Below are 24,009 nucleotides of genomic sequence, written 5' to 3'. Positions count from 1 at the left end.
CGCTTCGGCGGGTCGGTGTGGACTTGTTGGGCCGAAGGGCCTGTTTCCACACTGTAATCTAATCTAATCTAATCTAATCAACCTGCAGGTGGTGTGGTCAGAGAAACAGCTTGCAGGTCCCAGGATACACCAAGGTTGGATAACGGCTCAAGACATAAGAAAAGTGTAGGGGGAGGGTAGTCACTGGTAATAGCGTGCAGATTAAATTAGGCATGGGTGAAACACTCCTGCAAAATAACTGAGAATATTTGGTGCAATACAAATACAAGAAGTCCCTAACTCTTGTGGGGAAATTCAAATGATTACACTTAGGGGGAATTCAAGACTAGAGGTTATAGATATGAATATCATGAATAATAGTGGTCTGTTTATTATGAATTTATAAAGCTCATTGTGTCCTAATTTTGTTTTTTTCTGAGTATTCTATTTTAAAAATAACCAGCGCCAAAACTTTAATCTTTAACTATTGCTATTCTCAAGTAAAAGTGATAAAGCTATTTGCTAAAAACACAGGCCCAAAGTTTAAAAGTAAGCATGGATAATACATAATTGGGTGGCACAGTGGCTCAGTGGTTAGCACTGCAGCCTCGCAGTGCCAGGGACCCGGGTTCAATCCCAGCCTTGGGTGACTGTGTGGAGTTTGCATATTCTCCCTGTGTCTGTGTGGATTTCCTCTGGGTGCTCTGGTTTCCTCCCACAGTCCAAAGATGTGCAGGTCAGGTAGTTTGGCCATGCTAAATTGCCCAAAGGTTAGATGCGTTAGTCGGAGGGAGGTGGATCTTGGTGGGTAACTCTTCGGAGGGTTGGTGTGGACTTGTTGGGCCGAAGAGCCTGTTTCTACACAGTAGGGAATCAAAGCAAATCCAGCTTGAAAGCAATTTCAGTATGAGATACAGAGAAATTTTTGGGGTGGCACAGTGGCTCAGTGGTTAGCACTGCAGCCTCACAGCACCAGGGTTCCAGGTTCGATTCTAGCCTCGGGTGACTGTGTGGAGTTTAGGTTTCCTCCCACAGTCCAAGGATGTGCGGGACAGGTGAATTGGCCACGCTAAATTGCCCATAGTGTAAGGTGAAGGGATAAATGTAGGGGAATGGGTCTGGGTGGGTTGCGCCTCGGTGGGTCGGTGTGGACTTGTTGGGCTGAAGGGCCTGTTTCCACACTGTAAGTAATCGAATCTAATCTCATAAAGAAGTATGGTAAGTCCATCAGATTCCATTATGAAAGAGATGAAAAATGAAGTCAGAATCCTGGTGCTCCAAAGGCTTCTGTAGTCAAATTGTTGGAAGTTTCTATTTGTTTTTTGAGGAAACAGTCAAGAGTTTCGGTGAGATATGCATGGAAAGTTCTTTATGTAGTTGGTGGGTGCCTGGAACGTGTTGCCAGCAGAGGTGGTAGAGACAGGCACAATAGCATCATTTAAGATGTGTCAAGACAGATACATTTATGGACAAGGAGCAAAGGGATACAGACCTTTAGAAAATACGTGACAGGTTTAGATGGAGGATTTGGATTGGTGCAGGCTTTGAGGGCCGAAGAGCCTGTTCCTATACTGTAATTTTTTTTGTTCTTTTGTTCTTTGTTCAAACTTTCCAACTGATTTATGTCCTGCTATATCCTTTAGCAACCTTCCTTACTATCCACAACTCCAGCAATTTTCATGTTATGTGCAAACTTACTCATCAGACCATTTATATTTTCATCCAAATCATTTATATATATTATAAACAACAGAGGCCCCAGCACTGATCCTTGCAGAACACCACTGGTCACAGACCTCAGTAAGAAAAACATCCTCGATGTTTTATGACCAAGCCAATTTGGTATCCGTGGATCCAATGTGACTTAATCTTCTGGACCAAGCTACCATGAGGAACCTTGTCAAATGCTTTAGTAAAGTCCATGTAGGCAATATCCACTGCCCTACTCTTATCATTTTTTCACTTCCTCAAACAAAAATCTGATTTGTGAGACAAGTCCTCTCCTGCACAAAACCACGCTGACTATTCCTAGCAGGTCCATTTTATCCTAAATATCATTTTCCAAATGTGGGTTTTGATGTCTCCAATATCTAGCCCAACATACAGACACACAACAGTGCCTAATTCCTGTTCTGAAACCAGTTCTGCTTTGTTTTTGATCTTTGGCATTGTGGGTTCCAAAATAATCTCATTGTCAAGGTTTCCTGTCATAAACCTGTCACCAAGAAGCGGGTGTGCGTGCTGATGTTGGTCAAATACTTGTGGTACTTCATAATGAGGGGTGGAATTATTGGCACCAGTTTTAGAATTAACACAAGTAAGATGTTCTGAATGGATTGTTTTACATACAATGATTCTACGCAATTTATACTGGAAGTGAAAGACAATTCTGAAGGATTAAAACTGCTGAAGTGCCTTAATTCATTCGTTGTGACAGGCTGTGATTCTCATAGTGATGATTTGATCACATTTGTTTGGGAGATAATATTTCCCCTCCCCGACATAAGAAACAAACTCTGACAGATGGACCTTTATCAGTAAAGTGACAGTTTAGCCACAATGTCGCCCACAACGCATATGTTTTCAGTATTTTATAAAAATACATGCACCTGCTGCTACAAATACTAGCGTACATAAGAAGAACTAGCTTTTATAGTAAGCATGAGAGGAGGCCTTTTTCAGTGGAACACCAGCCACGTTCACAGTACTTCTGACTTGCCATGCCACTTAGCATAGACGCAATGCCAGGATGCATGATTGTGAGAAGTCATCAGTCTGGTCAAAAGGGCACAACCTTCAGTCAGGGTTCCCAGTACAGAAAGTTAAGAACAACCTTTGATACCAGTCCAAGTACTTGGGTTTCAAAGTACTATTTAAATGAAGAAAAAATACAGAAAGCTGCAATACAAAGGGGCTTCAGGGTACTTGTGCACAAAACACAGAAAGCTAGCTATTTGTAGGTACAGGTAATAAATGCTGGCCAGCCAGTGATGTCCATGTCCCACAGGTGTATAATTAATAAAAGCACACAAGTGCAGAAGGTAATCAGGAAGGCTAACAAAACGTTGGCCCTTATTTCAAGGTGGTTGGAGTGTAAGAGTATGGAAGTCTGACTACAACTGTACAAGATGCTGGTGAGACCACATCTGGTGTACTGTGAGCAGTTTTGGTCCTCATTTTTAAGGAAATGTATCACTTCATTGAAAGTAATTCGGAGAAGGTTCACTAGAATGATCCCCAGTATGGAGGGACATGTTTCGAGGGACTATCTTACAAGGAAAGGCTAAACAGATTGGGACTCTACTCACTGGAGTTTAAAAGAACAGAAAGTGATCTCATTGAAACTCAGGATTCTTAAGGGGCTTGATGGGGCAATACTGAGAGGCTTTTTCCCCACATGGGAGAATCTGGGACTAGAGGGTGTACTCTCAGAATCAAGGGAAGCCAATTTAATACTGAGCTGAGGAGAAATTTCTTCTTTCATAATTTTGAGTGTTTTTGAAAGTCCATAACACATACAGTTGTGAGGTAGATCGATTATTGCTCAGTAGGGGAATCAAAGGTTACGGGGAGTACATCACATCATACTTAGCCACCTACAAACGGACCCATCCAGCAGAAATATATTTCTCTCCTCACCCCTACCCACTTTCCATAAAGACTGCTTCATCAGGTCCATGTACCAGCATTGCCCCGCCACTGCAGGAATTGCAAAACCTGCGTCCACACCTCTCCTCTCACCTCCTTTCAATGCTTCAAAGGAACTTTCCACATCCATCAAAGTTTTACCTGCACTTCCACACAAGTCATTCATTGTATCCGTTGCTCCCGATGCGGTCTCCTCTATATTGGGGAGACAGAACGCCTACTCACAGAGCACTTCAGAGAACATCCCCGGGACATCCACACCAACCAACCCCACTGCCACGTGGCCGAACACTTCAACTCTCCCTCCCACTCCACCAAGGACATGCAGGTCCTGGGCTTCCTCCATCGCCACTCCCTAACCACCGCATGCCTGGAGGAAGAACGCCTCATCTTCCACCTCTGGACCCTCCAACACAATGGCATCAATGTGGATTTCACCAGTTTCCTCATTTCCCCTCCCCCCACCTTATCCCAGTTCCAACCTTCCACTCAGCACTGCCCTCATGACCTGTCCTTCCTGTCCATCTTCTTTCCCACTTACCCCCTCTGACCTATCACCATTACCCCCATCTCTAGCTACTTATTGCACTCATAGCTACCATCCCCCCAGCCCCACCCCTTTCCCATTTATCTCTCCACCCCCAAGGCTCCCAGCTTCATTCCTGATGAAGGGCCCTCACATCACTAACCTTGCATGGCCTCTCCACTGCTGACTCACTACTTGGGACAACTCAGCACCATCCCACCCAACAACACCAGCACTACTAGCTGTGCCACCAACTTTCATCTCACTCATTTCTTCCCTTTTCCTCATTCCAAGGGAAACAGCCCACAATAGGGCAGGAAGAGCCAAATGTTGGGGGGGGGGATATTCCGGAATACTCGGGCTGTCCAATATTTGAGTCCTCACCTCCTTTGAGGAGCAGATCCTAACAATAACTATCTGGAGTAGCAAATTGACTGAGACCATAAAACGTAGGAACAGAAGTAGCCTCAAGCGTGCTAAACCATTCAACAGGATCATAGGTGATCTGACATTTCCCACTTCCACACTCCTGCACCTCCCTGTAACCTTTGATTCCCCTACTGAGCAATAATCGATCTACCTCACAACTGTCTGAGTTATGGACTTTCAAAAACACTCAAAATTATGAAAGAAGAAATTTCTCCTCAGTTCAGTATTAAATTGGCTTCCCTTGATTCTGAGAGTACACCCTCTAGTCCCAGATTCTCCCATGTGGGGAAAAAGCCTCTCAGTATTGCCCCATCAAGCCCCTTAAGAATCCTGAGTTTCAATTAGATCACTTTCCATTCTTTTAAACTCCAGTGAGTAGAGTCCCAATCTGTTTAGCCTTTCCTTGTAAGATAGTCCCTCGAAACATGTCCCTCCATACTGGGGATCATTCTAGTGAACCTTCTCCGAATTACTTTCAATGAAGTGATACATTTCCTTAAATATGAGGACCAAAACTGCTCACAGTACACCAGATGTGGTCTCACCAGCATCTTGTACAGTTGTAGTCAGACTTCCATACTCTTACACTCCAACCACCTTGAAATAAGGGCCAACATTTTGTTAGCCTTCCTGATTACCTTCTGCACTTGTGTGCTTTTATTAATTATACACCTGTGGGACATGGACATCACTGGCTGGCCAGCATTTATTGCCTGTACCTACAAATAGCTAGCTTTCTGTGTTTTGTGCACAAGTACCCTGAAGCCCCTATGTATTGCAACTTTCTGTATTTTTTCTTCATTTAAATAGTACTTTGAAACCCAAGTACTTGGACTGGTATCGAAGGTTGTTCTTAACTTTCTGTACTGGGAACCCTGACTGAAGGTTGTGCCCCTTTGACCAGACTGATGACTGCTCACAATCATGCATCCTGGCATTGCGTCTGTGCTAAGTGGCATGGCAAGACAGAAGTACTGTGAACGTGGCTGGTGTGGCAAATTGTAAAAGGGCAAGGCAAAGCAAGTCATGACACGGCAGGAATACTGTGAGCATCTAGATCAGCCCAAGGTGGGTGAGTATTTAGAGAGTAAAAGAGCACCTCTGATGCAACCTAGTGCAGCACATGGGCAGCAGCATTTCAATATTGCTGGTGCACCTGAAGTTTGGAAGTGTTCTGTAAATGTATCACAGAGTTGCTATGGGGGTTCTGAGAGGCTGGTAGGTATCTAATATCAACACGCTGTTTTTGACACTGAAAAAGGCCTCCTCTCACGCTTACTATAAAAGCTAGTTCTTCTTATGTACGCTAGTATTTATAGCAGCAGGTGCATGTATTTTTATAAAATACTGAAAACATATGCGTTGTGGGCGTCATTTTGGCTAAACTGTCACTTTACTGATAAAGGTCCATCTGTCAGAGTTTGTTTCTTGTGTTGGGGAGGGGAAATATTATCTCCAAAACAATTTGTGATCAAATCATCACTATGAGAATCACAGCCTGTCAAAACGAATGAATTAAGGCACTTCAGCAGTTTTAATCCTTCAGAATTGTCTTTCACTTCCAGTATAAATTGCGTAGAATCATTGTATGTAAAACAATCCATTCAGAACATCTTATTTGTGTTAATTCTAAAACTGGTGCCAATAATTCCACCCCCCATTATGAAGTACCACAAGTATTAGATCAACATCAGCACGCACACCTGCTTCTTGGTGGCAGGTTTATGACAGGAAACCTTGACAATGAGATTATTTTGGAACCCACAATGCCAAGGATCAAAAACAAAGCAGAACTGGTTTCAGAACAGGAATTAGGCACTGTTGTGTGTCTGTATGTTGGGCTAGATATTGGAGACATCAAAACCCACATTTGGAAAATGATATTTAGGATAAAATGGACTTGTTAGGAATAGTCAGCATGGTTTTGTGCAGGAGAGGACTTGTCTCACAAATCAGATTTTTGTTTGAGGAAGTGAAAAAGTGATAAGAGTAGGGCAGTGGATATTTCCTACATGGACTTTACTAAAGCATTTGACAAGGTTCCTCATGGTAGCTTGGTCCAGAAGATTAAGTCACATTGGATTCACGGGTACCAAATTGGCTTGGTCATAAAACATCGAGGATGTTTTTCTTACTGAGGTCTGTGACCAGTGGTGTTCTGCAAGGATCAGTGCTGGGGCCTCTGTTGTTTATAATATATATAAATGATTTGGATGAAAATATAAATGGTCTGATGAGTAAGTTTGCACATAACATGAAAATTGCTGGAGTTGTGGATAGTGAGGAAGGTTGCTAAAGGATATAGCAGGACATAAATCAGTTGGAAAGTTTGAACAAAGAACAAAAGAACAAAGAAAATTACAGCATAGGTACAGGCTCTTCAGCCCTCAAAGCCTGCACCAATCCAAATCCTCCATCTAAACCTGTCACCTATTTTCTAAGGCTCCCTGCCCATTCATGTATCTGTCTGGACACATCTTAAATGACGCTATTGTGCCCACCTCTACCACCTCTGCTGGCAACGCGTTCCAGGCAACCAACCTCTGCATAAAGAACTTTCCATGCATTTCTCCTGTTAACCTTTCCCCTCTCACCTTGAACTTGTGATCCCTAGTAATTGAGTCCCCCACTCTGGAAAAAAACTTCTTGCTAGCTACCCTGTATATACCTCTCATGATTTTGTCGACCACAATCAGGGCACCCCACAATCTGCATCTTTCTAATGAAAATAATCCAAATCCACTCAACCTCTCTTCATAGCTGGCATTCTCCATACCAGGCAATATCCTAGTGAACCTCCTCTGTGCACTCTCCAAAGCATCAACATCCTTTTGGTAATGTGGTGACCAGAACTGTACGCTGTATTCCAAATGCGGCTGAACCAAAGTCTTATACAACTGTAACATGACCTGTAAACTCTTGCACTCAGTACCCCGTCTGATGAAGGAAAGCACGTTGTATACTTTCTTGACCATTCTATTAACCTGCATCCCCACCTTCAGGGAACAATGGATCTGAACACTCAGATCTCTTTCCACATCAATTTTCCCCAGGAGTTTTCCATTTACGGTGTAGTTCGCTCTTGAAGTGGATCTTCCAAAAAGCATCATGTCGCATTTTCCCAGATTGAATTCCATCTGTCATTTCTCTGCCCAGCTCTCCAATCTATCTATATACTGCTATATCCTCTGACAGTCTCTCACACTATCTGCAACTCCACCAACCTTAGTGTCATCTGCAAACTTGCTAATCAGGCCACCTATACCTTCCTCCAAATCATTTATGTTTATCACAAACAACAGTGGAACACCGCTGGTCACAGGTCTCCATTTTGAGAAACCCCCTTCCACTACTACTCTCTGTCTCCTGTTGCCCAGCCATTTCTCTAGCTAGTACACCCTGGACCCTTGAGACTTCACCTTCACTATCAGCCTACCATGGGGAACCTTATCAAATGTCATGTATATGACATCTACAGCCCTTCCCTCAACAATCAACTTTGTTACTTCCTCAAAGAATTCTACTAAGTTTTCCCTGCACAAAATCATGTTGCCTATCATTGATTAGCTTATTTTCTTCCGAATGGGAATAGATCCAATCCCTCAGTATTTTCTCCAGCAGCTTTCCTATCACTGATGTCAGGCTGGTGGAGAAATAGCAGATGGAGTTTAATCTGGACAAGCGTGGGATGATGCATTATGGGGGGAGCGCAAAATGCAAAATGAAAGTATCAAGTAAATGGCAAGACCTTTAAGAGCATTGATACACAGAAGGATGCAAGTGCATAGCTCCCTGAAAATGGCAATGCAAGTGGGTAACATGGTAAAAAAGGCATAAAACATGTTAGCCTTCATTGTTTGGGGCATTGATTATAAAAATTGGCAAATCAAATTGCAGATGTATAAAACTTTAGTTGGGCCATTTTGGAATATTGTGTGCAGTTTGGGTCGCCCACACTGTAAGAAGGGTGTGGACGCATTGGAGAGAGTGCAAAAGAGGTTTATCAGGATGTTGCCTGGATTGGAGTATATTAGCTATCAGGTAAGATTGGACAAACTTGGATTGTGTTTAACAGAGTGTTGGAAGCTGTGGGATGACCTGACAGAAGAATATAAAATTATAAGAGGCATTACTAGGACAGATAGTCTGAGTCTTTTTCCCTGGTGGAAATATCAGATACTTGGGAGCATATGTTTAAGGTGAGAGTGGCAATATTAAAGGAGATGTACAGAGCACAACCACGGGAGGTGGTAGAAACAGATACAATAGCAACACTTACGAGGCAATTGGACAAATGGGTGAATAGGCAGGGAATAGAAGGATATGGATCTTGTGCAGGCAGACGGAACTAGTTTCTATGCTATACTGTTCTATGTTTTGAATGCATACATCCAGAAAATCTGCATATATAGCTGTTGAGAATGATCTGCAGCTATGTAACTGAAATCTTACTTGAATAGCTTTGGTTATGGGTTTAATAAACCATCAGGAAACTATGATTTGGAGATGTCGGTGTTGGACTGGGGTGTACAAAGTTAAAAATCACACAACACCAGGTTATAGTCCAACAGGTTTAATTGGAAGCACACTAGCTTTCGGAGAGACACTCCTTCATCAGGTGATAGTGAAGGAGCGTCGCTCCGAAAGCTAGTGTGCTTCCAATTGAACCTGTTGGACTATAACCTGGTGTTGTGTGATTTTTATCAGGGAACTATGTAGCAAGAAATCTGGCCTTATGTACATGTGACTTCTTCAGGTCTTTGTAATAAAACGTGGCTTTATTATGCAAATATATAATTTTATGCAAATTTCAATGATGTCCATGATTACTGTGGCCAGTTTTGAGTTTTGAATTTTATTATTGGTATTGAATCACAGAGAGAACACAAAAGCAAAATTATTACATTGTACAAAGGATGAAAATTATGCCAGAGACAATTCTGTCAATGAAACACTGCATCAAGAGACAATATGACAGAGACTGGTGGTGATGGTGATGGTGGGAAGGGGAGTGGCTGGGTGGGTGAATGAGTACTTTCTAGCGATGGAGACTGTCTGTAATCAAGATTACTTTATTAACTCAACTACAACTTAAACTATTCAATTAAAAAGGCTATTCGATGTGGATAAATCATTGAGATATCTGTGCAAAGAATTTTGACGAACAAAACGAATGAATGAATTTTTGGTAACACGTCAAAAAAAACAATGCAAACATGAAATAGTACTGAAAACTGTACCCTAATAAACTAGGGATGTATCTGTGAAACAATGAATGTCAGGGCAACAAATAATGTAGAACCTCTGTATGGTTATTAGGCTGTGCTGTCAACCATACAGAAGCAGGAATATCATTCTGCTCCTTTGTCTCTGTAGAGACCATATTTCCATTGTTGTAAAAACCAGTCTGGTTCTCTAACGTATTTTCAGGAGGAAAGTTTCCAATCTGGCCCATGTGAATCCAGACCCACAGCAATGTGCTTATCTCTTAACTACCTTAGACACACCCCTCCCCTTTGAGAGCCAACCAGTTCAAAGGCAATTATCAATTGGCATCAAAACCAGCCTTTCCAATAATGCCCACACGGCATGTAAGGATTTTTTTAAAGCATTAAGCCCCAGTATTCTCAAACCTCTCCTCACAGAGTAGGCCTGCCAGCCACAGAATTAATTTGGCAAAACTCTGCAATCTTCATTTTCCCTTGGCGCCCTCTAGATTCTCAGGAAAGAAGAGACTGGTAACTGTATAGAAATAGAGTCATAGAGTCATAGAGATGTACAGCATGGAAACAGACCCCTCAGTCCAACCCGTCCATGCTGACCAGATAGCCCAACCCAATCTAGTCCTACCTGCCAGCACCTGGTCCATATCCCTCCAAACCCTTCCTGTTCATATACCCATCCAAACGCCTCTTGAATGTTACAATTCTACCAGCCTCCACCACTTCCTCTGGCAGCTCATTCCATACATGTACCACCCTGTGTGTGAAAAAGTTGCCCCTTAGGTCTCTTTTATATCTTTCCCCTCTCACCCTAAACCTATGCCCTCTAGTTCTGGACTCCCCGACCCAGGGAAAACACTTTGCCTATTTACCCTATCCATACCCCTCATAATTTTGTAAACCTCTTATAAGGTCAACCCTCAGCCTCAGATGCTCCAGGGAAAACAGCCCCAGCCTCTTAAGCCTGGAAACATCCTTCTAAATCTTTTCTCAACCCTTTCAAGTTACACAACATCCTTCCATTAGGAAGGAGACCAGATGGTACGCAATATCCTGTACACCCGCAACATGACCTCCCAACTCCTGTACTCAATACTCTGACCAATAAAGGAAAGCATACTAAATGGTTGATTTCTTTTGAGTTCTTTGAGAAGCTGACCAACAGCTCAATGAGGGTAAAGCAGGTGATGTGGTGTGTATGGATTTCACTATCCTATCTACATGCGACTCTACTTTCAAGGAACTATGAACCTGCACTCCAAGGTCTCTTTGTTCAGCAACACTCCCGAGGACCTTACCATTAAGTGTATAAGTCCTGCTATGATTTGTTTTTCCAAAATGTAGCACCTCGCGTTAATCTGAATTAAACTCCATCTGCCACTTCTCAGCCCATTGATCCAAGGTGGCACAGTGGTTAGCACTGCTACCTCACAGCACTATAGACCTGGGTTCAATTCCTGCCTCAGGCGACTGACTGTGTGGCATTTTCACATTGTCTGCGTGGGTGTGCTCTGGGTTTCCTCCCACAATCCAAAAATGTGCAGGTTAGGTGAATTGGCCATGGTGCTCGTAGTGTTAGGTGAAGGGGTAAATGTAAGGGAATGGGTCTGGGTGGATTGCGGGTTGGTGTGGACTTGGGCTGAAGGGCCTGTTTTCACACTGTAGGTAATCTCATTTGCTATTCAATCTCTATCTTCCAAGATCCCACTGAGGTAACCTTCTTTGCTGTCCACTACACCTCCAATTTTGGTGTCATCTGCAAGCTTACTAACTATACCACCTATTTTCACATCCAAATCATTTATATAAATGTCAAAAAATAGTGGACCCAGCATCGATCCTTGTGGCACTCTACTGGTCACAGGCCTTTAATCTGAAAAGCAACTCTCCACCACCAACATCTATCTTCGACCTTCGAGCCATTTCTGTATCCAAATGGCTATTCTTGTATTCCATGAGATCTAACCTTGCTAATCAGTCTCCCATGGGGATCCTTGTTGAATGCCTTACTGAAGCTCATATAGATCACATCCACCACTCTGCCCTCATCAATCCTCTTTGTTACTTCTTCAAAGAACTCAATCAAGTTTGTGAGACAGGATTTCCCACGCACAAAGCCATGTTGACTATCCCTAATCAGTCTTTGCCTTTCCAAATACATGCCCATCCTGCCCCTCAGGATTCCCTCCAACAACTTACCCAACACAGACGTCAGCCTCACCAGTCTGTAGTTCCTTGTCTATTCCTTACCACCTTTCTTAAAGAGTGGCACCACGTTAGCCAACCTCCAGTCTTCCAGCACCTCACCTGTGACTATCGATGATACGAATATCTCAGCAAGGTGTCCAGCAATCACTTCCCTAGCTTCCCACAGAGTTCTAGGGTACACCTGATGAGATCCTGGGGATTTTTCCACCTTTATGCATTTCAAGACATCTAACACTTCCTCCTCTGTAATATGGCCATTTTTCAAAATGTCACCACCTATTTCCCCACATTCTATATTGTCCATGTCCTTCTCCACAGTAAATGCTAATACAAAATACTTGTTTAGTATCTCCCCATCTCCTGTGGCTCCGCACATTGGCTGCCTTTCTGATCTTTGAGGGGCCCTATTCTCTCCCTAGTTACCTTTTTGTCCTCAATGTAATTATAAAAATCCTTTGGATTCTACTTAACCCTATTTGCCAAAGTTATCTCATGTACCCTTTTTGCACTCCTGATTTCCCTCAAGTTATACTCCTACTGCCTTTATATTCTTCTAAGGATTTCCTCCAGTCTTCTGGCACTATTTCTGTAGAAAATGGAGACATAAAGCTCCAAACCAAAGGTTCTTCAATCTCCTTCCTAGGTTCCCAGAGAATCCTAGATAAATCCCATACAGCCCAGGGGACTTATTTATTTTCACACTTTCCAGAATTGCTAACAACTTGTCCTTATAAACCTCAATTCCATCTAGTGTAATGGCCTGTATCTCAGTATTGTCCTCGACAACATTGTCATTTTCCAGTGTGAATACTGATGAAAAATATTCATTCAGTGCCTCTCCTATCTGCTCGGACTCCATCCACAACTTCCCAGTATTGTCCTTGTCTGGCCTGAATCTTACTCTATTCATGACATACCTATAGAAAGCTTTAGGGTTTTTCTTGAACCTACCTGCCAAAGACTTCTCATGTCCCCTCCTGGCTCTTTAACTCGCTCTTTAGATCTTTCCCAGCTAACTTGTAACTCTCAAGTGCCCTAACTGAGCCTTCAAGTCTCATCTTTACATAAGCCTTCTTCTTCCTCTTGACAAGAGATTCAACTTCTTTAGTAAACCACGGCTCCCTCGGTCAACCACTTCCTCCCTGCCTGACAGGTACATACTTATCAAGGACACATAGTAGCTGTTCCTTGAACAAGCTCCACATTTCAATTGTGCCCATCCCCTGCAGATTCCTTCTCCATCCTATGTATCCTAAATCCTGCCGAATCGCATCAAAATTACCGTTCCCCGTGGTATACACCAATCCCTTTCCATTATTAAAGTAAACGTAACCAAATTGTGATCACTATCTCCAAAGTGCTCAACTACCTTCAAATCTCACACCTGGCCTGGTTCATTACCCAGTACCAAATTCAATGTGGCTTCGCCTCTTGTTGGTCTATGTACATACTGTGTTAGAAAATCCTCCTGCACAGATTGGACAAAAACTGACCCATCTAAAGTACTCAAACTGTAGCGGTTACAGTTAATATTTGGAAAATTAAAGTTACTCATAACAACTACCCTGTTACTTTAGCTCCTATCTAGAATCATCCTTGCAATCCTTTCCCCTACATATCTGGAACTTTTTGGAGGCCTTGAGAAAACTCCCAACAGGGTGACCTCTCTTTTCCTGTTTCTAACCTCAGCCCATACTGCCTCAGAGTTGAAGATAGTTATTGGAAAGCTTATTTGTCTGCTCAACTCATTTTTCGCTGTGATATCAGATTAGTACAACTTAGAGTCATAAAAATGTACGGCATGGAAACAGACCCTTCGATTCAACTCGTCTATGCTGATCAGATGTCCTGAATTAATCTAGTTCCATTTGCCAGCACATGGCCCATATCCCTCAGTAAAAACAATGACTGCAAATGCTGGAAACCAGATTCTGGATTAGAGTGGTGCTGGAAAAGCACAGCAGTTCAAGCAGTATCGGAAGAGCAGGGAAATCGACATTTCGGGCCAAAGCCCTTCATCAAGAATAGCCTTCTTATTCATGTATCCATCCAGATACCTTTTGAATGTTGTAATTGTGCCAGCCTCCACCACTTCCTTTGGCATTGATTCCATACATGCAACTTTTAAACAAACAAGTCCACTCATTTAAATACTATAATTAGATATTCTTCAGAGGTGTCAAATTACTTTTGGTGGAAGCTAGCTGATCACAAATTGGATACACTTCTTAAATTAAAATAGTGACAAGACTTCAAAAGTAATTAATTATCTGTAAGACATTTAAGGTTATGCATGATGCTATATAAATCTTTTTCTGATGTCTGGAAATCTGTATTTGACTGCCCATTTAACTACAGGTAAAAATTAAACTAAATTATGTAAATTCTACAAATTCAAACTCTATACCCCTTAGAAATGCTCCCATACACACACACAGAGGGATAAATGTAAACAGAGAAAACAATATTCCAGAGGGAAAACTAGAGAAACTGTTCCATAGTCTTTCTTCACAAACCCTATTGGCGATAGATCTTGCAGAACCGAAGGTTTCTCCTCAACCTTTCATTTTCTGAATGCTTCCACTATTTTGCAAAAGGCACAGGATGATATTAATGAAAGGTCTCTGGTGTATCTGAATTCAAAGTTAAAAATGCATTGACTGCTACAGGAAAGATAAGTGAGTCTGCTTCAGGTTTAATGTACAGAGAGAGAGTGTTTTTTTTGGGGCGCTGCAGGCTTATTAGTTTCTCTTCTGATCTGAAAAGCTTCTCTCTGCCTGCCCAAGTTCTTCAGCTACCTAACAACTAATTACCTTGCTGTTGGCAAGAACTTTGTCATTGATAAGTGGTCGCCAGCTATTAAACTAAGGCAAGGCAATTAGAGAAGTGTAAACATCATAAAGTTGTTTTAATGGGGGGGGTTTAATATATAAACCGGATATGGTAGTGTAGGTGGCAGTGAGGAACAGGTGTTCCTAGATTGTGTTCAGGTAAACTCCCGACAGCTGTGTTTGGTCTGTGCAACATGTAAAGGGCACTGTAGACCTGGTTATTGGAATAAGGTGTGCCAAGTAGATCAAGTGATAGCGAAGGACCATTTAGGGGACAGTGATCATTGCATTATAAGGTTTAGGATGGCGATGGAAAACAGCATTGATTAGTCTAGAGTAAGAATTTCCTTTTGGGAAGATAATTTGCTGTGGCCTGCATATGACTCCGTGCCCAGAGAAATATGACTGATTCTTACCTCCTCTCTGACATGCCTTAGCAAGATACTCAGTTGCATTGAAACACTACAAAAATATTCAGTGAATAACATTGGACAAATCTCCCCACACCACCCCTTCAGCAATGGAATTCACAAAAGCACAGTCTGCCTGTCAATTCCGCAAAGTTCTCCTGACCAAGATTTGGGAATATGTGTCAAAATTAGGAGATGTGTCCTACAGTCGAGACAAGCAAAAGCCTGGCATAGTAATACAAGTGTGCTAGATGAAGTAGCACAGTCGTATACAGTCACGAGGGCATAACCATGAAGACCTCCTCGTAGACTGCAGACTATATTAAATCAGAAGGGTCAAACAAAATCAAGGAGAGCTCCTGCTGATTACCGCATTCTGCATTCTCTCAGGTACTTCTCCAAAGAAGCATAGAGAATCACTACTTTGTCCATCACCAGGACTATGATGGGGTAGAGAAGGAAAGAAAATTCACTGAAGCTATTATGACCTACTTGGGAGTATGGACTTTTCTCAAGCCCAACTACTCCCCGAGTTAGCATAAAAGTTAATGATTTAGCCAAGGTACAAAGTTCCCAGTTTACCTGCCTGATGGAAGCAGATTAACAAAAGACACTGACCAGACTACTGTTTATTATAAATAACAATTCTAGCCACAGGAAAACAAAGCTGTGAACTATCAGCATGTAACTCCACTAGTTGAAACTCTAACCCCCTTTTAAACCCCTATGCACACATGCAGAAAGACACAGATACACAAATAAAATGTTGTTATGTGTGGAGAAAAAATAACTGGGGAAACATCATTCTCCAAATGAAGATGTAAGTCCCCATGGCCATGAATAAAAGCTAGTTAATTGCTCAAGGTCTCCTCCCCTGACTGTTTTAAATGATTCAGCACAAGCTTTACTTTTCCCCAAAACAAGGATATGAAGTTCTATAATCAATACAATATATACCAAGAAGCTGGATAGTAAATATACAGTCAAACCATGATAGGGATCCTTTTTTCAGAATCATTCTTGTGAACCCCAATAAGTCCCATATGTTTACCATAGATGCTAACAGCCTTCCTGCCTTACATTAACTGGGCTTGCTTTTTTGTGCTTTGCCCACTTAGTTAGGGATACCTCAGTACTACTGTCTGGGCATGCCACTTAGCACAGGCACCAAGTCAGAAAGATTGTTGTACTTGTCAACAGGCCTGAGCCAAGTCATGGGAGATAGCCTTTGCTCAGGGGTCTGATACAGTAAGACAAGGGCAGCCTCCGGTACTAGTCCAGTGGCATAGACAGAGTCAGTCAGCCACTCAGAGTGGTCACAGTCACAGTCCCATCCTCACAAGGAATGAGGGAATGAATAACAGGCAGCTCATCACCCATCTTGACTCTTTCTGTCTCATTGTGGGCTGTTTTCCTCCCTGAATGAGAGAGAAGAGAGAGAGAGAGAGAGAGAGAGACATATTAAAGAAGATTGAAGTGGGTGGCACAGTTGTTATTCTTGCTGCAAATTGGGAGATGTGCTGAGTCAGCAACACAGAGGGCATGCAGGATTAATGCTGTTGGGAGTTGGAGTGAGTGACAGTGAGTGGAAAAGATGCTGCAGGCAGTCGCTAGAGTGGTAGAACATCAATTGCAGGGAAGTGAGTACAGTAGCATAGAACATCGAACAATACAGCACAGAACAGGCCCTTCGGCCCTCGATGTTGCACCGACCTGTGAACTATTCTCAGCTCGTCCCCCTACACTATCCTAAAATCATCCATGTACTTATCTAACGATTGTTTAAATCTCCCTAATGTGGCTGAGTTGACTACATTAGCAGGTAGGACATTTCACACCCTTACCACTTACTACGTAAAGAACCGGCCTCTGACATCTGTCTTAAATCTATCACCCTTCAATTTGTAGTTATGTCCCCTCATACATGCTGACGTCATCATCCTAGGAAAAAAGACTTTCACTGTCTACCTCATCTAATCCCTTGATCATCTTGTATGTCTCTATCAAATCCCCTCTTAGCTTTCTTGCCAATGAGAACAGGTTCAAGTCTTTCAGTCTTTCCTCATAAGAGCTTCCCTCCAGACTCGGCAACATCCTGGTAAATCTCCTCTGCACCTTTTCCAATGCTTCCACGTCCTTCCCGAAATATGGGGACCAGAACTGTACACAATATTCCAAGTGTGGCCACACCAGCGTTTTGTATGGTTGCAGCATGTTATTGCAGCTCCAAAACTCAATCCCTCCAGAAGTGAAACCTAACACACTGCATACCTTCTTAACAGCACTATCCACCTGGGTGGCAACTTCCAGGGATCTATGTTCATGGACTCCACAATCCCTCTGCACATCCACACTACCAAGAATCTTTCCATTGACCCAATATTCTGCCTTCCTGTTATTCTTCCCAAAGTGCATCACTTCACATTTAGCTGCATTTAACTCCATTTGCCACCTCTCAGCTCCAATTCTGCAGTTTATCCAAGTCCCCCTGCAACCTGTAACATTCTTCCACATTGTCCACTATTCCACCGACTTTAGTGTCATCTGCAAATTTACTAATCCATCCACCTATGCCTGCGTCTAAGTTATTTATAAAAATGACAAACAGCAGTGGTCCCAAAACAGATCCTTGTGGCACACCGCTAGTAACCGGACTCCAGACTGAAAAGTTTCCATCAACCACCACTCGCTGCCTTCTTTCAGAAAGCCAGTTTCTAATCCAAACTGCTAAATCACCCTCAATTCTATGCCTCTGCAATTTCTCCAACAGCCTACTATGTGGAACCTTATCAAAGGCTTTACTGAAGTCCATGCATACCATGTCAACTGCCCTACCCTACATGCTTGGTCACCTTCTCAAAAAACTCAATGAGGATTGTGATACACGACCTACCCTTGACGAAACCATGTTGACTGTCTGAAATCAAATTGTTGCTTGCTAGATGATTATAAATCTTATCTCTTATAATTCTTTCCAAAACCTTTCCTACAACAGAAGTAAGGCTCACTGGTCTATAATTACATTGGTCATCTCTGCTGCCCTTCTTGAACAAGGACAAAACATTTGCAATCCTCCAGTCCTCTGGTACCAAACCTGTAGACAATGACAACTCAAATATCAAAGCCAAAGTTCTGCTATTTCCTCCCTAGCTTCCCAGAGAATCTCGGATAAATCCCATCTGGCCCAGGGGACTTGTCTACCTTCACTCCTTCTAGAATTGATAACACCTGTTCGTAACTAACCTCGATCCTTTCTAGTCTAATATCTCATACCTCATTCTTCTCCTCTACAATATTCTCCTTTTCCTGAGTGAAAACCAATGAGAAATGTTCATTTAGCACCTCTCCGATCTCCCTAGGGTCCACACTCAACTTCCCACTTCTGTCTTTGACTGGCCCCATTCCTGCCCTAATCATCCTTTTATTCCTCGCATACTTATAGAAAGCTTAAGGGTTCTCCTTTATTCTATTTGCTAAAGACTGCTCGTGTTCTCTCTTTGCTCTTCTTAACTCTCTCTTTAAATCCTTCCTAGCTGATCTGTAACTCTCCATCGCCTCATCTGAACCATCTTGCCTCATCAACACATAAGCCTCGTTCTTCTTCATAACAAGAGATGCAATTTCTGTAGCAAACCACGGTTCCCTTATCTTATCACTTCCTCCCTGGCTGACAGGGACATACCTATCAAGGACACGCAATGTCTGTTCCTTAAACCAGCTCCACGTTCCCATTGTCTGCATCCCCTGCATTCTGCTACCCCATTCTATGCATCCTAATTCTTGCTTAATCGCATTATAATCGCCCTTGCCCTGTCGATAACTCTTGACCTGTGGCATGTACCTATCCCTTTCCATCACTCAACTAAATGGAACTGAATTATGGTCACTTTCTCCAAAGTGCTCACCTACAACCAAATCAAACACCTGGCCTGGTTCATTACCGAGCACCAGATCCAGTGTGGCCTCCCCTCTTGTCGGCCCTTCAACATACTGTGTCAGGAAACCCTCCTGTACACATTGGACAAAAACTGATCCATCCGACGTACTAGAGTTATAGCATTTCCAATCAATGTTGGGGAAGTTAAAGTCCCCCATAATGACCACCCTGGTCCTTTCACTCTTACCCAGAATAATTTTGCTAATCTTCTCTTCCACCTCCCGGGAACTCTGCAGAGGCCTACAAAAACTCCAAGCAGTGTGACCTCTCCTCTCCTGTTTCTAACCCCTGCCCACACTACTTCAGTAGATGAGTCTTCATCAAAAATTCTCTCAGCCATCATTATACTATCCTTGACTAACAAAGCCACGCATCCCCCTCTTTTACCGCCTTGCCTGTTCTTAATAAAAGATCTAAATTCTGGAACCTGCAACATCCATTCCTCACCCTGCTCTATCCATGTCTCCGAAATGGCCACAATATCGAAGTAGGTACCTATCCATGCTGCAAGCTCACCTCCTTATTTCGGATACTTCTGGCGTTTAAGTAGACACACTTCAAACCACTTCGCTGTCTGCCAGCACATTCCTGTGACCGTGAAATCCTGTCCCTGTCCTTCCTATTCTCATCCTCCTGTGCTCTGCAACTACACTTCCAGTTCCCATCCCCCTGCTGAGCTAGTTTAAACCCACCCGAATAGCACCAGCAAATTTCCCACCCTGGATATTAGTACTCCTCTGGTTCAAGTGAAGACCGTCCTGTTTGTGCAAGTCCTACCTTCCACAGCATGAGCCCCAATTATTCAAGAACCTGAAACCCTCCCTCCTGGACCATCCTTGCAGTCACGTGTTCAGCTGATATCTCTCCCTATTCCTTGCCTCACTATCACGTGGCACGGATAACAAGCCAGAAATAGCAACTCTGTTTGTTCTAGGTCTCAGCCTCCACCCAATGCTCCCTAAAATCCTGCCTTACATCCAGTGACTAACACTCTCCTCCTTTCCCTCCTTCCCTTCTGTGCAACAGGGACAGGCTCTGTGCCAGAGACCTGGGCCCCACTGCATACCCCTGGTAAGTCGTCCCCCTCAACAGTATCCAAAACGGTATACATGTTTTTCAGGGGAACGACCACAGGTGATCCCTCCACTGACTGCTTTTTCCCCTTCGAACAGTCACCCAACTTTCTTCGTGCCTAGAAGTAACTACTTCCCTGTAACTTTTATCTATCACAACCTCTGCCTCCCGAATGATCCGAAGTTCATCCAGCTCCCGCTCCAGTTCCCTAACACGGTCTTGGAGGAATGAGAGTTGGGTGCACTTCCTGCAGATGTACTTGGATGGGACACTAATGGCGTCCCTCATCTCAAACATCATGCAGGAGGAACATTGCGCTCCCTGCACTGCAATCTCTGCTAGTCCCGTTATCACAAAGTGAAAAAGAAGAGACGTTTACCTGATATGTCCCTGGTCTTTAAGTTAGAGGAGGTGGTTGGGTGGGAGGCCCTACAAAGGTAGGGTCTCAGGTTGAGGAAACACTGACTTATAGAGCTGGACAGAAATAAAAATAAGAAGTCCTTCCTTTCCCAAAAACCTCTGCTCTCTGACTTTAAATTTAAAAGCACAAATCAGTGACTCACTGCTCTCGGTAGGCCCCTGGTGCAAACCCCCGCCTTCTAGTTGCTGCTGCCGCTGGAAAACAGAAATGGAGGACTCCCGCATTCGTAGTAAGTTTTTAAAGGTTTAAATCAGTGACTCACCACTCCCAGCAGGCCCCTGGTATAAGCTCCTACCCTTCGAGTTGCTGCTGCCGCTGGAAAACAGAGATAGACTGAATGAGACGTATATGAGAGAAAACGGTCCCACTCATGCTGACAGACTGGCGAAGGTCATTGACTGTTTCCCTACATTCTTCCAGATGGCTGAGACTGACTCATTCAATTGGAAATCTTAGACTGTGCTGGTGTCCCGTGTCTGCACCATCCCATTCAGCAGGACCTGCAGATTCCTGACAGAAAGCAGGACACCAATTCCTGTCTGCTGCACGTGGCGAAAATGTCAGGAACTGTGCAGGAATTATCCGGGTGCAGGGCAACCAAGTACAAATATCTTCAATAAATGAATGAGAATATAACCACCCTGAAGAGCTATAGGAAGTAAGAGGTATGGTTCCTTTCACATATTGGGAATAGAAGTGGAAATTCCAGTGTATAGGATCATTTCTGGGTGTGACGTTAAAAGGCAAACTGCGGTCCTGATTATGCCAAGAATACCTGTATTCCAAACCGATGCTTGTATGTTGTGCTTATTTGAGAGCATTGTAGATCCTATTTGCCAGTGGTTTACAGAGTCTCTACAGGCTTGACAGGGCTGAATGACTCATTCATTTTATTATTTTTACCTGACCATTTCCAGGTTTTATCCACTTTTTATGACAGATTACATTGGTCCACTACAGTAGGAGATTGAGAGATCCAGTGCAGAATATAAACGTACTTACAATTAGGTCTAAATCTGAACAAGATATTGTGTCGCCTTATCTAAGCCTTCAGCTTTCTGAGCCACCAGCGTGGTGTCTTAGCACTGCTGCCTCCTGGCACCCAGGACCCGGGTTTGATTCCACCCTGGGGCGATTGTCTGTGTAGTGTCTGCACATTCTCTCTGTGTCTGCATAGGTTTCCTCCCAGAATCCAAAAATGTGCAGGTTAGGTGGATTGGTCATGCTAAATTGCCCATAGTGTCCAGGGATTGCCGGCTAATTGGATTAGCCAATGGGAAATGCAGGATTATAGAGTAGGAAGTGGATCGGAGAGTCAATGGGTTGAATGGCCTGCTTCTGCACTGTAGGGATTCTTATAATTCTAATTTTAATGTTCTGAACTACACTTTTTTTTCTCTCAGTTTAGCTCCTCCAACTCTTATGCTACATCCAATGATCTCTCTGACTACAGTGAATGCCACATTGTCATCTGTCCTGCAGCATTTGCCAAACTAGCTGCCAGTATCACTTGGGAAGGACCTTTCATTAGAACTGTTAGTCAAAGCATTGGGCCTCCTGCAGCGAATGGGACTGTGACCATCTCCAGTCAGTTTTATCTATGTCCAAATAAATCGCCTCGTGGACAGAATATTTATTGTGTGGTGGAACATGTAGCCCTCAACGCTTCAAAATGAGTTCCTTGTCAGTTGAATATTCACTGTAACTACAATTATGTACAATTTTGTCATTATACCTGTTTACATGTTTTAGGTAAATACACAATGAGGCACAAAGAATGAAATAGAACTGTTATATAACTTTAATGGGCTCTAAATGGGCAGCCCTGTAGTGTTTAAGTCCTGGGCCTTTTTCCATGTTTATGCCTAGACCAATTGACTGAATGGATTACCATTAAATGCCTGTGCACTGTCATAACAAGACTAAGTTAAAATTCACGCCAGGTTATAGCTCAACATGTTTAATTGGAAGCACTAGCTTTCGGAGCACTGCTCCTTCATCAGGTGGTTGTGGAGGGACAGAATTCTAAGGCACAGAATTTATAGCAAAAACTTTCAGTGTGATGTAACTGAAATTATACATTGAAAAATACCTTGATTCAATGTTTCTTGAGTGCGAACTTTTAAACCATATTTAGGCTGTAATGTGATTACATTGCCAACACTTTAAGCACTGTTTCTAAAGTGCGATCTTGCTGTAATGCCGGGTTGCACAAGCACACAACCATCATGTTATAGAAAAACTACCTCTATTATCATGAAGAACCCATTCTGAATCAATTGTATATACATGTTAAACCCTTGAACTGTATTTTCATTTGAAATGTCTCGTTGAAGGTTTCTATATTACAAGCTCTGTTTAAACACAGTGCACTGCTGCATTAGTTGTATGACTGTACCTACCTTCAGTAGACGTGAACTGAAAAAAAATCAAGGTCAAGATGGCGGCAGAGTAAGACGCTCCAGTCAGAGCTCCTCTGCTCGCCAGTTCCTTTTCCTTTCTTTTTTATTTCTCCTCTTTGCAGAACTTATTTTCTCCACTCCTCCGCCCCCTCCCCACCCAACCTTTAACCAGACCTACCTGGAGGAAGGAGTCAAGGGAAATGAGTTGTGACCAGATATCGGGTGGGAGCTGAGCACACGGGCCGTGCACGTTTTTGCTTCACTTGCCCCATGTCGTGGGTACTGGAAGTTCTTCCAACGTATCTATCTAACAGCGGAACAAGGTTAACATTGAATCCTCAGGTTTATTAGCGCACTTCACATAGTGACATGCTTCTTTCACTGAATGGGTTCTTCCATCACAAGTGAGGGGTTGCATAAGTGGGTGAGTCCTAATTATACATGGTACATCAAAATGATGGAAGAGTGAGCAGATAACACATGGATCAGAGGGTTTAACTTGAATAAAGAAAACATTGGTGACAGAAGGAGGATTGGAAGTGCATAGTATTTTTGGTTTTTCTTCATCTTTCCAGCTTGTCTTGTTAATTACTGTGGTAAAACCAATGAGGTAAAAGCAATGACTGCAGATGCTGGAAACCAGATTCTGGATTAGTGGTGCTGGAAGAGCACAGCAGTTCAGGCAGCATCCGAGGAGCAGTAAAATCGACGTTTCGGGCAAAAGCCCTTCATCAGGAATACAGGCAGAGAGCCTGAAGGGTGGAGAGATAAGTGAGAGGAGGGTGGGGGTGGGGAGAAAGTAGCACAAGAGCTTCAGGGCAGAGGAAATGACCTGGGAGATGCAGTGGGAGAGGGACTCCCTGAGATTCTTGCAGAGAGAGGAGGAAAACTTCTTCAAGGCAGGCATCCTTGCAAGAGAATT

At 43.1% G+C, this 24,009-nt stretch overlaps 1 protein-coding gene across 1 annotated transcript in view; it reads left to right on the top strand.

Annotated features, from left to right (window-relative positions):
- The window catches only part of LOC140481631 (nectin-3-like), a 108,393-nt gene extending 84,801 nt beyond the window's left edge, over window positions 1-23,592 (top strand). Inside the window, exon 8 of the mRNA XM_072578129.1 lies at window positions 22,089-23,592. Within this exon, the coding sequence (XP_072434230.1) occupies window positions 22,089-22,361 (273 nt within the window). The 3' untranslated portion in view covers window positions 22,362-23,592. The remainder of the gene's footprint in view (window positions 1-22,088) is intronic.
- Window positions 23,593-24,009: the final 417 nt, after the last annotated feature.

This window comes from Chiloscyllium punctatum, chromosome 9 (assembly GCF_047496795.1).
Source record: "Chiloscyllium punctatum isolate Juve2018m chromosome 9, sChiPun1.3, whole genome shotgun sequence".
Taxonomy (NCBI): domain Eukaryota; kingdom Metazoa; phylum Chordata; class Chondrichthyes; order Orectolobiformes; family Hemiscylliidae; genus Chiloscyllium; species Chiloscyllium punctatum.
Note: the sequence above shows the minus strand (reverse complement) of the source record. Positions and strands in the feature narration are given on the sequence as shown.